This window comes from Capricornis sumatraensis, chromosome 10, assembly GCF_032405125.1.
Source record: "Capricornis sumatraensis isolate serow.1 chromosome 10, serow.2, whole genome shotgun sequence".
NCBI lineage: Eukaryota > Metazoa > Chordata > Mammalia > Artiodactyla > Bovidae > Capricornis > Capricornis sumatraensis.
Genome location: NC_091078.1, coordinates 40,883,229 through 40,898,537, shown reverse-complemented (window position 1 = coordinate 40,898,537; position 15,309 = coordinate 40,883,229). Strand labels below are relative to the sequence as shown.

General features: G+C 44.4%; 1 protein-coding gene across 1 annotated transcript in view; it reads left to right on the top strand.

The window, feature by feature from the left end:
* The window catches only part of GNPAT (glyceronephosphate O-acyltransferase), a 37,057-nt gene extending 27,339 nt beyond the window's left edge, over window positions 1-9,718 (top strand). The window contains exons 10-16 of the mRNA XM_068982376.1: window positions 1,901-2,143; window positions 3,955-4,034; window positions 4,904-5,044; window positions 5,312-5,411; window positions 5,495-5,588; window positions 6,227-6,288; window positions 9,423-9,718. Of these exons, the coding sequence (XP_068838477.1) occupies window positions 1,901-2,143; window positions 3,955-4,034; window positions 4,904-5,044; window positions 5,312-5,411; window positions 5,495-5,588; window positions 6,227-6,288; window positions 9,423-9,466 (764 nt within the window). The 3' untranslated portion in view covers window positions 9,467-9,718. The remainder of the gene's footprint in view (window positions 1-1,900; window positions 2,144-3,954; window positions 4,035-4,903; window positions 5,045-5,311; window positions 5,412-5,494; window positions 5,589-6,226; window positions 6,289-9,422) is intronic.
* The last annotated feature ends 5,591 nt before the right edge of the window (window positions 9,719-15,309 follow it).

The window sequence follows — 15,309 nt, the reverse complement described above, 5'->3', positions numbered from 1 at the left end:
GGCAGCTGCAGAGGGCGGCATGGCCGACAGAGGCCTGGAGGGACTACTCACAGGAGTGCTGATCAGCTGAGTGTTGATCACCAGTAGGGATGTAAGGATGAATCATACATCTCTCCGCACGATTGTAATGGTCTGATAGGAGGCAAAAGACATGTTGATTGTAATATAAGGCATAAAGTCGTGAGAGAGGAATACCCAGAAACATGAAAATGGAGGCACCTGTCTTGCTGAGATGTTTTGCTTTTTCAAGAGGGGATAAATATGTGGATAATCCATAGCTAAAAGTGCCTGTGCAGCCACCGTGACAGCTGTAGTTGTCATTAATACAAAGTGAGAGTCAGTTGGTAAGTTCCAGAAGTCAGGTACCAGAAATGATCAAACACAGTTTCTAATTAATTTAGAACGTGGTGTGTGTATTTGGTTCCTTTTTTGCTTTTTTACCCAGATTATTTCATATTCTTAAGCATTCTCATGTCTAGGCTATGATATGCATATTATTATATTATATATAAAACAAATCATACTGTATTGTATATATAGTGTCATGCACTGTATCATTACCATGAGCAACCTGAGACAAGGCAGATGAGTCCAGAGTGAATATGATTGAGTCTGGAAGGAAAAACTTAACCTCCCACTTGTCCCTTCCATGAAGCATTAGCAGAACCTGTTGTCCCACTTGAACAGCATGCCTCCTTTACACAGCTGTCAGCCAGCTCTTCGGAGAAGGCAGTGGCACCCCACTCCAGTACTCTTGCCTGGAAAATCCCATGGACGGAGGAGCCTGGTAGGCTGCAGTCCATGGGGTCGGGAAGAGACGGACACGACTGAGCAACTTCACTTTCACTTTTCACTTTGATGCACTGGAGAAGGAAATGGCAACCCACTCCAGTGTTGTTGCCTGAAGAATCCCAGGAACGGGGAGCCTGGTGGGCTGCTGGCTATGGAGTCACACAGAGTCGGACACGACTGAAGCGACGTAGCAGCAGCCAGCTCTTTGTCTCAGGGTAACAATAAAATGAGTTCCCTTATCAAGAATATTAAATGCTCCCATCTCTTTTATCGTGCTTATAATTCTAATTCCTCAGTTGTCTCTTGGCCAGTGGAGTGTCGGGTGCTGATGTACCAGGAACTGTTATGAACCCACTTCTTCAGTTGCCTTTGACACAGGGCAACCAGAAAAGTCTCCTTGGTGTCCCTGTGTCCTCAGGGAGACGTGAAGCTTGGAGGGCGCCTGTTCGGGTTGCCCTTTGGTTTACCTCCAAAGTTGTAAAGTGATATTCTTGCCATCTTGGAATTTAGGTGTGCAGCATATCTTCTTTTTTAAAAAAAAAAATATTCATTTATTTATTTTTGGCTGCATTGGGTCTTATTTGAGGCTGCAGGCTTAACTGACCTGTAGCATGTGGAATTTTAGTTCCCTGACCAGGGTTGAACCCACGTTAGAAGGGTAGAACCACCCATTAGAAGGCATGTTCCTAATCCCTGGAGCCCCCCCACCCCTGCCTCCCCAGGGAAGTCCCTAGCATGTCTTCTTGTCTTAGTATTCTTAGATCCACATATGTGATTTTCTTGTCATGTAACTTGCTATTACAAAAATGTGATTCTTGAGAAAGTGTTGGCTTTCAAAATGGGAGTTGATGTGCATTTCAGAATGGCTAACAGATTTGGGATAGATGAAAAAGTATGTTATATGTCCTTAAAAAGAGTTGATTTATGCTATACTGCTTTTAAAATATCCTTCCCATGTAGTATCATTACCTCATTTGGTGAGGTACCTGTACTTAACAGTAAATGTGTCAGTTCGCTAGCGTTAATTCATACTGGGGGTAAGACGCCCAGCAGTGACCCAGCCCATTTCTTTGCCATTTACCTGAGTGAATTGTCCTTGCCTATGTAGATAATGAACCTCCCGAAGAAGTTATCCAGTCCAGCATTCTTCTGCATTCCAACATTGTCAGCCTTGTCAAAGACCGGGTGATTCTGAAAGTGGAGTGTGGAGACTCGGAACTGGTGGATGGACTCATTTTCCAGCATATCACCCTCCTCATGTGCTTGGCATACAGGAACCAGCTGCTCAACATTTTTGTCCGTCCTTCCTTAGTCGCTGTGGCGTTGCAGATGACCCCTGGGTTCAGGAAAGGTAAGTTTTGGTACCGTGGTCTTGAATTCTGGAAGAGACCTGGCCATTCAGTCCCATGTAGGGAGCAACGTTTGAAGCTTTCAATGCCCTGCCACGTGTGTGCAGCCCCACACCAGCAAGGGGAGGGCCTGTACTCAGAACTAGTCAGGTTTTTCCTCCTAAATACATGGCTAGCTGCCTAAAACTCGGGAATGCAAAGGACCTAAAAAAATCATCTAATCTAAACATCTCCTTTTATAAATATGGAACACTAGGCCTAGAGATTTCTGATTACTTAAGGTTATGGGACGAGAGCACAGCTCTCCATTGCCTGGTCTGACATGCTTTGATGTCACTTCCCTCAGCTGACACAAGCAGACGGGGTGGGTGAACAGTCGCAGCGGTGTGTGCGTGCTCATATACAGGAGCGTGCTGGTTGCACCGAGGAGTATAATAACAAGTGAAACCGTTGTTTTCACAGAAGCCTGTAGTCAGGGCCAGGGGTTTTCTACACAAGGCTGCACTGTAGAATTTTTGGAGGCTGAGTTCCTTCCCCGAAGGCTTCTGATTCAGTTGGTTGTTTTTGTGTTTGTCATTCAAAGCTCTGTAGATCATTTTAAGGAAAAGCCAGAGTGGAGGTACACTGGAGTCAGCCGCAGACCTTTAGCCCTGGAAGGAAATGTCATTTTGTGAATGAGGAAACTGGGCCCCAGAGAGGTCAGACAGCTTAGCTCAGGACAAAGGAAACTCAAACCTTGATCCTAGTTCTCCGGGAGGCTTCTCACACTGGGATTCATCCACAGCTGAGGGGCATACATAGTCTTCTAGAGTACTTCATTGTGAACACCCTGAAATTGGAGGCAACTGTTTGCATCCATATGGAGGTGTATTTTTCTGATGAGAAAAGTCATGCCAGAAAGATGAAGGTCTGTAGCTGATGGGCCAGGAAGACCCACACATCTGAGGGGTAAGACAATAGTTTCTAGTGTTGTGTGCCAGTGTGTTGTAGTGCCAAAGATGGCATAGAGACATTGGCAGACGTTAATGTGGAAGGGGATGGAGGAAGCCATTCCTTTCCTTCTCTGCTTGGAAACCACGCACAGGTGAAGTGACGTGCCCTGGCTTCAAAGGCCACTTGCCCTTTTCCACACTGACTGATTAGAAGCCTGGTTGTAATTCAGCTTCAACCATTGAAATCATACTAGACTGGTTTACTTGTGGGTAAAATTTAGATGGTTTATAGCTTCCTTCCCTGGTAGCTCAGCTGGTAAAAAATCCGCTTGCAATGCAGGAGACCCCAGTTCTATTCCTGGGTCAGGAAAGTGCACTAGAGAAGGGATAGGCTACCCACTCCAGTATTCATGAGCTTCCCTGGTGACTCAGATGATAAAGAATCCACCTGCAATGTGGGAGACCTGGGTTCGATCCCTGGGTGGGAAGATCCCCTAGAGGAAGAGCATGGCAACCCACTCCAGTATTCTTGCCTGTAGAATCCCCATGGACAGAGAAGCCTGGCCAGCTACAGTCTTTGGGGTTGCAGAGGTAGACACAACTGAGCAACTAGGCACACAGCATAGCTTCCTTGCCCCTGGTATATGAGTAATATGCCTTTAAAATACTACATTTTGAGCTTCAAGAGGGACAGAACATGTGTATACCTATGGCTGATTCATGGCAGAAACCAAAGCTATTGTAAAGCAATTATTCTTTAATTAAAAATGAATAAATTAAAAAAAATAAAATCCTACATTTTGGAGTATCAGGGACTTCTTGGTACTCCTTGAATGTTTAAAAAGCTGAGTTGTAATTTTATGTAATGAATTTATTTCCAGAGGATGTCTACAGTTGCTTTCGCTTCCTATGCAGTGTTTTTTCAGATGAGTTCATCTTTCTCCCAGGAAACACACTAAAGGTAAATCCTTAACTGCAGAAAAGCCGTGTGTTTGTGGTGTGAGTTCTGAAAATATTAGGCTTGGATTCACAGGTGTGTCTTCCCTTCCTTCAAGGCTACGTGCAGCAGAGAAAGAGACGTGCAAAAGAGAAACGTGGACGCTTAAAGTTCAACAAACTCGGTTTTAATTCTTCACGTTTAATCAGTAATTTGGGGATTATTTGGTGAGAAGAACCAAATCGTTGAACTGTTAGTGCAGCCAATGTAAAAATAACTAATAACCAACTATTCTGTTAGAAAATTTACCAATCAGGACACATTTTCCAGCACAACTTACTGGAATGATTAGGGTCTTTTGCTTAGAGATTGGAGAAGAGTGGTCCTGCCTGGTGGTGTGGACAGCTGGTGAAGGATCGGGCCCCCAGAGCTGGGCCGCTGGCTTGCTGGTGTGGAAGCAGCACTGGCAGGCGGGTCTGGGGTCTGTCTGTTATGCTGAGGGACACAGGTTTTGTTCAGTAGGAAATGAGGGCAGCCATTTTGAGCATAACATGATTCCCAGTGTTTTTCGGACTTGCTGCACGCACTTTTGTTTAAATGTGAGGAGAGTATGGCTGTATACACAGTGAAAGAAGATCTATTACCCAGGCAATGATTTCTGAGGCTAATCAGGTTTTCAGTGCTCACTGTATTTGAGGATCAACATGCTGAGCGTCAAAACAGTGCTCTCTGGCACCTAACAACCACAACCGCGGGTCTGGAAAGGGTTGCAGAATGAGCTAGCGTCTTTCCTGTTTCAGGGGTGCGTGGCTGCATCCACTGAGCCCAGCAGTGGGTCACTGACCTAAGTTACAAACCTGTGGATGAATTCTGTCTTTTCCTTCCCCTTCCAGGACTTTGAAGAAGGCTGTTACTTGCTCTGTAAAAGTGAGGCCATACAGGTGATGACAAGGGACATCCTGGTTACAGAGAAAGGAGACACTGTGTTAGAGTTTTTAATAGGACTCTTCAAACCCTTTGTGGAATCTTATCAGGTGTGTAAATCTTTTGCAAGTTCTCCTTCGGCCTCCCATAATAAATATAACTGAGACTTTCCTACCCTGTACTTCTGTCTGGTCTGAAGGGCAGGTGTCTTCCCCAGGAGAATCGTAGAACCTTTCTGTGCAAGGGGAGGGGTCTTCATTCTGCCATGGAGGGGCAGAATAAAACTAAGAGGGTCAGTGTGAAATCTTTACTGTTCTCTTGTAGTTGGCTGCCCTTTTTCACTTTCTGTTCCTCTTATCCCCCCTCTTAAAACTCAGATAATTTGCAAATACCTCTTGAATGAAGAAGAAGACTACTTCACTGAGAAACAGTACTTCATAAGAGTTAGAAAATTCATAAGTCAGCTTCTCGATCAAGGTGAGTTGCAGCCCTGAAGGCGGTGCTTTCTCTCTGCTGAGAACAAACTGGAGGTTACTCACGCTGTCATCCCTGTGTTTTAGGGGCCTCACAGTGTTACAATGTGTTGTCCTCCGACGTACAGAAAAATGCCTTAGCAGCTTTTGTGAGGCTCGGTGTGGTGGAGAAGAAGAAGGTGTAAGTAACGGAGCACAGTGCCCAGGGTGGGCTCGGGGCAGCGACAGCTCAGAACAGTTGAGCACCAAATCCATAGAGAGAACTGTGGAGACGCATGTGATCTAGGAAACGTCACATCATGCTTCACTTTTGTGTGTTCTGCGTAGTGAAGTCACTCTGCGTTACCATGCAGACTTTATGTGGCTATGAATAAAAATTACATTGAAGCAAAGAAAAAAATTGCTTTAGGCCAGCATTTTCGCTTTGACCTAATTATTGAAATTTATAGGTTAATTCTGGAGTAGGAAATGGCAACCTACTCCTTTATTGCCTGAAATATTCCCTGGACAGAGAAGCCTGGTGGGTGCAGTCCATGGGGTGCAAAGAATTGGACACGACTGAGTGATTGAGTACACGTGCACACATATTGGTTAATTATAAGAAAATCCAAGTAGGGGGCATGTCGTGTGTGTGTGTGTGTGTGTGTGTGTGTGTGTGTTTGTGTGTACTCATATATATATTAATATACACACAACTTTCAACTATTTAAAACTACCCTTGAGGAAGACTATTTAAACATATTCTTACTATATAAAAAATGAATGTTGTCTTTTTGTCCTAATTTATGCAATAAGAAAGCTTATTATTTTTTCTCCTAGAAATAATGATTATATATTTAACGTAAATGAACCTGCCACAACAAAGTTAGAGGAAATGCTTGGTAAGTACCATTTAATAAAATGTGATGGGTTTTCACATTGCATTTAGCAACATATAGTAAAACAAGAAAGTATGGTACTAAATAACTTATCAAAATGAACAGCAGTTGAGCTTTAATACACACAGAGAACAATTTTTTTTATTCATAGATAAGCTTTATTCCAATGTCTACATAAAAATGAGTTGATGTTAATTAGGAAAAAGTTTTTCCAAAGGGGTTAAAATTTATCACACAACAGAATTTCATCCTTCGCTTTAGGCAAAGAACTATTTCTATCATCTAGAGTTTTCTTAAGGAACTAAGGAGAAAACTTGGAGAAGGCAATGGCACCCCACTCCAGCACTCTTGCCTGGAAAATCAATGGACGGAGGATCCTGGTGGGCTGCAGTCCATGGGGTCGCACAGAGTCCGACACAACTGAGCGACTTCACTTTCACTTTTCTCTTTCATGCACTGGAGAAGGAAATGGCAACCCACTCCAGTGTTCTTGCCTGGAGAATCCCAGAGACGGGGGAGCCTGGTGGGCTGCCGTCTGTGGGATCGCACAGAGTCAGACACGACTGAAGCGACTTAGCAGCAGCAGCAGCAAGGAGAAAACTAACAGAAAACACACCAGGCATAAAATTGGCAGTCTTAAACAGCATAAAAATGATCAGCTCCTAATATAACTAATCAGGGTGCATGACTAGTCCTGGTGAAATCAAGAAGATTCCTCTCCTTCTAGTCCTTGGATTCATTAGCTCCCATTTCATTGCCAAGGACCTTAGTTTCTTGAATGGGGCCTGAACCCAGGCCCTTAGTGCTATAAATAGTCTTCTGTTTAGAGTATGTCTGAAAGTTCAGAATATATAACCTTGAAATTCGATTTTGAATTTTGTGGTGGTGGTGTTCAGTTCCTAAGTTGTGTCTGACTCTGTGACCCATGGACTGCAGCACATCAGGCTTCCCTGTCTTTCACCATCTCCCAGAGTTTGCTCAAACTCATGTCCATTAAGTTGGTGATGCCATCCAACCATCTCATCCTCTGTCGTCCCCTTCTCTTTCTGCCTTCAGTCTTTCCCAGCATCAGGACCTTTTCCAGTGAGTCAACTCTTCACATCAGGTGGCCAGAGTATTGGAGCTTTAGCTTCAGCATCAATCCTTTCAATGAATATTTAGGGCTGATTTCCTTAGGATTGACTGGTTTGATCTTACTGTCCAAGGGACTCTCAACAGTCTTCCCCAGCACCACAATTCAAAAGCATCAGTTCTGTGGCTCAGCCTTCTTTACGGTCCAACTCTCACATCCATGGCACCTGGAAAAACTATAGCTTTGACTACGCGGATCTTTGTTAGCAAAGTGACATCTCTGCTTTTTAAAAAATGCTGTCTAGGTTTTTCATAGGTTTTCTTCCAAGAAGCAAGTGTCTTTTTTTAAAATTTCATAGCTGCAGTCACTGTCCACAGAGGCCACTAAAATTAAGTGTGTCACTGTTTCCATTGTTTCCCCATCTATTTGCTGTGAAGTGATGGGACCAGATGCCATGATCTTAGCTTTCTGAATGTTGAGTTTTAAGCCAGCTTTTTCACTCTCCTCTTTCATCTTCATCAAGAGGCTCTTTAGTTCCTCTTCACTTTCTGCCATAAGGGTGGTGTCATCTGCATATCTGAGGTTGTTGATATTTCTCCCGGCAATCTTGATTCCAGCTGTCCTTCATCCAGCCCAGCATTTCGCATGACCTACTCTGTATATAAGTTAAATAAACAGGGTGACAATATGCAGCCTTGACGTACTCCTTTCCTAGTTTTGAGCCTGTTCATTTATTCCATATCTGGTTCTGTTTCTTCTTGACCTGCATACAGATTTCTCAGGAGGCAGGTAAGTTGGTTCAGTATTCCCATCTCTTTAAGAATTTTCCACAGTTGGTTATGATCCACACAGTTAAAGGCTTTAGCATAGTCTGTAAAGCAGACATAGATGGTTCTTGGAATTCTCTTGCTTTTTCTATGAGACAGTGGATGTTGGCAATTTGGTCTCTGGTTCCTTTGCCTTTTCTAAATCCAGTTTGTACATCTGGAAGTTCTCAGTTCACATACTGTTGAAGCCTAGCTTAAAGGATTTTGAGCATTACCTTGCCAACGTGTGAAATGAACACAATTGTATGGTAGTTTGAACATTCTTTGGCATTGCCTGCCTTTGGGATTGGAATGAAAACTGACCTTTTCCAGTCCTGTGGCCATTGATGAGTTTTCCAAATTTGCTGGCATATTGAGTGCAGCACTTTAACAGCATCTTCTGGGATTTGAAATAGCTCAACTGGAATTCTGTCACCTCTACTAGCTTTGCTCATAGTGATGCTTCCTAAGGCCCACTTGACTTCACACTGTAGGATGTCTGACTCTAGGTGAGTGACCACACCATCGTGATTATCTGGGTCATTAAGACCCTTTTTGTACAGTTCTTCTGTGTGTTCTTGCCAACGCTTATTATCTTCTGCTTCTGTTAGGTCCACACTATTTCTGTCCTTTGTTGTGTTTTGCATGATACATTCCCTTGGTGTCTCTAATTTTCTTGAAGAGATCTCTAGTCTTTCCCATTCTTTTGTTTTCGTCTATTTCTTTGCATTGTTCATTTAAGATTTTTTTTTAATCTCCCTGCTATTCTTCGGTGGAGAAGGAAATGGCAACCCACTCCAGTGTTCTTCCCTGGAGAATCCCAGGGACAGCGGAGCCTGGTGTGCTGCCGTCTCTGGAGTCACACAGAGTCGGACACAACTGAAGTGACTTAGCAGCAGCTAATATTTGGAATTTGGTGAGAGAGACATAAAGCTAAAATAGACACCAAAACCCTCATTCTAAGGATGATGGAGTTGCTTTCTTAACCTCAGAAGGCAGCGGTGTGAGTGTGAGCATACTAGAACATGCTAGCCTTGAAGTTCAGGAAACATGGCCGGGGGCACCGTGGCCGTGCCCATCGCCTCTTTGAGACGCTGCTGCTTCTCCTATTAAGGGCGCTGCTGTCTCCACTGATTCTTTTTCAGTCTGTAAAACTCTGCATGTGTCGTGTGTTTTTCTTTCGCCAGTGCCCAAGCAGTTGTACGAGGAAGGGCAAACTCGGTGTCATTTCATGAGCCATCTCTCTGTTTTTACCTTAGGTTGTAAAACACCGGTGGGAAAACCAGCAGCTGCGAAGCTTTAATGATTGCCAAATGGTTACGGAAAAATTGGTCAGGTAATTTCTGTGATTCACGGACTAGTATTACAACAAAGCGGGAGGTAAAGGAAGAAACCCGTCTTCTCACCCTTTATAAGGCTTCGAGAACAGTGGACTCAGTACAGAGGGAAACCCATCAATTTAAGCAGTCAGTAAAATCTCCTCCACAATGGTTAAAAAGACATTTGTGTCCAACCCTGTGTGTGTTTTAAAATAAAACAGGCTTTTGGAAACATGTTTGGAAATACAAAGCCTAGCTCCTATTTCACTAACACTTTCAACTTATTACATGTATTTAACTGTTATGTTGACTTCTGAATTAAAATGCAGCATCAACTCTATAAAGGCTCTGGCTATCAAAAGAAAACTACTAGAAAGGGCATGTCTTACGCTTCTTGTGACTTTCTTTAATTCAGGTTACCTCAAACAAGTACACATTTGACAAAGATATATAATAAAGTAGCTGTCTTCTGTTAAATTTTGCCACCCAAGGGCCTTAATCAGTAAAACTGAATTAGAGAAAGTACATGTGACAAAGAGAAGTTATGCGATGTGTCATAAATAGGCTTAACAATTCAAGGAAAGAAAAGTTTGGAATAAGATGGGCAAATAGCAAACGACTCGCCACTTCTGGAAGGGCATTTAAGCTGAGAATTTGGATGAGATCAGCCAGTCCTCAAAATGTGGGGCTGAGGTGACAGAGGAGAGGGCAAGGGGTGAGCATGCAGAGAGCACTGTGAGCAGAATGTCCTAGGATTGGTTCTGAAGGACCTGGAGGACCAATGTAACTGAAACAAGAGCCATGGAAAATGGAATTAAAAAGAAAGGCAGGAATATTCATCTGCTTGGGCTGCCTGAATGAGATACCACAGAGTGGGCAGCTTAAACAGCAGAAATTTGGTTTTTTACAGTTCAGGAGGCTCAGAGTCCAAGACCAAGGTGCCAGCAAGGTAGGTTTCATTCTGAAGCCTCTTTCCTGGGCTTGTAGTAGGCCACCATCTTTCAGTGTGCTCACCTTACCTCTCTGTGTGTCTGAAGACAGCAGTCTCTCTGGAATCTCTTCTTAGAAGGGCATTACCGCATTGGACTAGGGCCCCACCCCATTTGCCCAGTCCAGCCCTAGTTACTGCCAACGGCTCCAGATATGTCATATTGGGAATTAGGGCTTCAGTATCTGAATTTTGAACTGTGGTGCTGGAGAAGACTGTTGAGAGCCCCTTGGGCAGCAGGGAAATCAAACCAGTCAATCCTAAAGGAAATCCATCCTGACCATTGATTGGAGGGACTGACGCTGAAGCTCCAATACTTTGGCCACCTGATGTGAAGATCCGACTTATTGGAAAAGATCCTGATACTAGGAAGAATTGAGGGCAAGAGGAGAAGGAGGCAACAGAGGACGAGATGATTGGACATGACGCATCGTGAGGCATCACCGACTCAATGGACATGAGTTTAAGCAAGCTCTGGGAGATGGAGAAGGGCAGAGAAGCCTGGTGTGCTGTAGCCCATGGGGTCGCAAAGAGTCGGACACAACTGAGCGACTGAACAACAACAACAATCTGAATTTGGGGACCACCATTCAGTCCATAGCAGTAAGGCTCAATTTCTGCAGTGCCTTAGAGACTTCTTCTTAAACATTTGAATAGGAATATAAGTCCCATGGGAAATGCTGAAACGTGGTTTCAGCATTTGGTTGTAGGACTGTCTGTATCCAAATCCCTGGGATGTGTGTTCGTTCCCCAGAGGCCCAGCTGTTTGTGCTGCACATCCGGATTGGAGAGTCACTCCCCTAGTCGGTGCACTCGGGGCAGAGGGCCCCTCTGTGTGGCTCTGCTTGTTGGGAAGCCAGAGAAGACTGACTTAAGAGCTGAGTCAGTTGAACAGTTCTTGGCTTGTATGGATCATATGGCTTGCCAGCTAAACAGCACTGAGCTGCTGCCCTCCAGGTAGGTAGTCCAGAGCAGTGGGGAAGCTGGGGCCCTGGCCAGTCCTTGCTGAGTGGGTGTGCCTTACAAAGACTCCGCATGCACCCAGTCTGGTTACTTGTTTTTTCATGCTATGTATGTGTTGAAGACTGAGTAAGATGCCTTTTATTTACTTCTTGATGTGTTTGTAATGCATTTCCAGTTTGGGGACAAAGCTACTTGGGTGCAAATGGCTGTAGACTTCTCTCCTGGCCAGTTCTGCCATCAGAGCCAGACAAGCAAGCCCATAGTGGAGAGGCAGGAGATGGGATGCAGCCCAGACAGTTGAGGTTTTGCCGTAGGGGCAGCTGTGGGCGGTCAGTGGGTAGGTGGGGCTCTTTCTCTCTCAGTCTCCTCAGACCCTCCCAAGTCCCAAGTCAATCTAAGGTCTTAGTCAAAGAACAGCCTGCTTCCTGTGCTGATGGGGCTTCAAAATGGGTATCCTGCACCCTGCCCCACACGAGCTCCTGCACACACCTGCAGCTACAAGCCACACTGCTGTCCCTAAACTGCCCCTGTCCCCCATCCCGTCTATAAATTGTGGAGCTGCCCTTGCTTTGAAGTTAGTAAAAGAAGGACCCATAGCATCTGGTTTTCCAGGACAGTATCCCATCCTAACACCACACAACGTAGCAGCCAAGAATGTAGTCTGAAGCCCAACTGGCTGTGAAATCCAGCAGCCATACGCGAGCCCTGTGTGATTTGCTTAACATCTTAGAGCCTCAACTTCCTTATCCATAAAATGGGGATGAGGAGAGTACCCCTTGAGTTGTAAGAAATAGTGTCAGTAAAATGTTAGATCCAGTCTTTGGCAGTAAGTATAACCTGTTGTTACTGTGACTAATGACTGGGACACACCCTACTTGGCTTCCAGAATAAATGAGATTGGACGCTTGCAGAGTGGTCAGTATGGCCATAGGTGCTTGCATCCCTGACTGACAACCTTAGGAGCCAGCCTCAGTCCAGCTGTTCAGCCCAAGAGTGTTACATGTGCCTCACTGGGCTGTCTCAGGCACCTGCCGTCCTCCAAGGTCAGCTGGGCCGTGGTGGAAGTCACAGCTTTCCAGATAGCCCTTCTTCCTCTCACCAATAGGTCAATCCTTCAGTGTGGGATAGGAAGCAGATTTTGATGTGTTACTTGACTCCGTTCGTGTCTTTTCCTTTTTATTTTTCCTGATTAAAGTTATCAACTCTGACAGAAGTAGGACTCCCCCTTCAGTAGGTTCAAACACATTTTTCTAGAGCCCAGCCTGGACTGGTTGCTATAGAGCTGTCAACCAGGGGTTTCCCATCACTGGGAAACTTATCTTAACATTTCCCTTCACTTTTCTGCATTGGATTCCCCTCTCTCTTGGATCCCATGTCTTTCTTTTTATCTGTTTATTAATTTTAGTGAAGCACATGTTCCAGGGGTATAAGGGATTAATATTTTAGATTTCACCTGCTTAAAAATATCTTTCCACAGTCACAGTTGTCTGATGGCTTAGCTGGGTGTAGAGTTCTAAGTTAGAGATAATTTTCCTTCAGAATTTTGAAAAGTATTTCTCCTTTATCTTCTGTTTTCTGAAGTTGATTAGAACATTCTGATTCCTGAATATAAACATTTGCTTTCTCAGAAAATCTTCAGGATCTCCCTTCTGAAATTTCAAGTGATGTGCTTTGTTCTCAGTGAGTTTCTGTTTGTGGCTCAAGCAAATTTATTATCTTACTGTTTAGGTCAAAAGTCTGAAAGGGAATCTCAGTGGGCTGCCTTCCTTCTGAGGCTGTCAAGGGTGTGTGTTTCCTCGCCCTTTCCAGCTTTCAACGACCACCATGTCCCTCAGCTCCTGGGTCCCCTCAAAGCCATGGTGTCCAGCTGAGTCCGCACACTGCCTCTTCCTGCTTCTCTCTCCTCTCTCTTTTCCACTTTAAAAAAAAAAGGTTTTATAATTGAAATAGCATTATATTAGTTTCAGGTGTAAATGTCATAATTCAGTATTTGTATACATTGCAAAATGATCCCCACAATAAGTCCAGTTATTATTCGTCACCAAATATGGTTACAGAATTCTTTTTTCCTGTCATAGGAACTTTTAAGACTTATTCTCAACAACTATCAAGTATGCGATACAGTATTATTAATTAGAGTCACCATCCTGTACATCACATCCTCAGGACTTCACTCATTTTGTAACTGGAAGCTTGTTCCTTTCGACCTGCCCCACCCCCGGACCCATTTCATCCATGTCCAAATCTGCTGCCTCAGGCTGCCAGCAATCTGTTCTCTATATCCAGGAACTCAATTTTTTCTTTTTTTTCCCTTTAGATTCCACATGTAAGTGAGATTGTATGGTATTTATCTTTTCTTGTGTGACTTACTTCACTTAGCATAATGCCCTCAGGGTCCATCCAGACTGTCATAAATGGCAAGATTTCCTACCTTTTTTGTGACTGAGAAGTATTCTGCTGTATATAAATACCACAACTTCTCTATCCATTCATTTATTGATGGACATTTAGGTTGCTTTTATGTCTCAGCTATTAAGACTAGGGCTTCCCAGGTGGCGCTTAGTTGGGGGATCTTCCTGACCCAGGGATCGAACCCAGGTCTCCTGCGTTGCAGGCAGACGCTTTGAGCCACCAGGGAACCCCAGTGGTAAAGAACTTGCTGCCAGTGCAGGAGACATAAGAGACCCTGGTTTGATCCCTGGGTCAAACCAGTGGGTATGATAACCCACTCCAGCATTCTTGCCTGGAGAATCCCATAGACAGGAGCCTGGCGGGCCATAGTCCATAGGGTGGCAGAGTCAGACACAAACTGAAGCAACTTCACACACACAGGCAAAGTCCTTGCTGCTTCTGTGTAGATTCTTGAGGCTTCAAACCTTTGATTTCTTTGGAAACTGAGCCATTAAATACTGCGAACCAAAAGGAAACAATTCCACAAATAACTAACATAAAAAACTAATTTTCTTAGAAAGTATGATTCTGCCCCATCTGTGTTAACTGGAAATGAAAAAATAAGATTTTCCATCTGTGTCAGTTTGACAAAGTAGAGACAAAGCAACTTTTCAGCTTTCTTTTCCCATGGGAAACTCTTAAGTAGAAAGATTTATCAGTTGCTTCAGGCAAGCTTGGAGGTTAAAGCAGAACACATCTGTATGGTCATAATTAGCTGTACTTATGTGTTAGTGGTTGACAAGTGTTGTCTCAGAGTCACCTGGAGAGCTGGCTGAACATACAGGTTCCCAGGTCACCCCACTAGGGTGGGAAGCACAGTGTCTACGTCAGATGGCTCTAGGAAGGCATGATCTTGGGGCCACTGGGCAGAAGTCAGTCAAGGTCACCCAAGTAGCCAGATCTCAGGCTGTGATGAGCTGCCCCATGGACAGAGGGGCAGAGCCAAGACTTAGCCAAACCTGGGAGGCAGCAGTCTGCCAGCAGGTACTCAGGGACAGCAATGATGTGGGTTTCCTATTAATAAAAATGACACTCTGAAACAGGAGCACTCACTGATTTACTTTCTCTGGCCAAAGCAGTATCGACATCTACATCTTTATTTTTTCCCCACTGTGCTGGGTCTTTGTGCTGCGCTGGGTCTTTGTGCTGCGCTGGGCTTTCTCTGCTTGCATTGTGCGGGTTTCTCATTGTAGGGGCTTCTCTTATTGTGGAGCACGGGCTCTAGCACATGAGCTTAGTTGCTCATATGGGATCTTAGTTCCTGGACCAGGGATTGAACCCAAGTCCCCTGCATTGGCAAACGGATTCTTAACCACTGGACCACCAGGGGTCCCTACATCTACATTTCCCCAATGGCATTATTTTCCTTTCTTACCTGTTCATGATGTTTTTTCTGTAGGTTTGGACTAGACTCCTTCTGAAGTG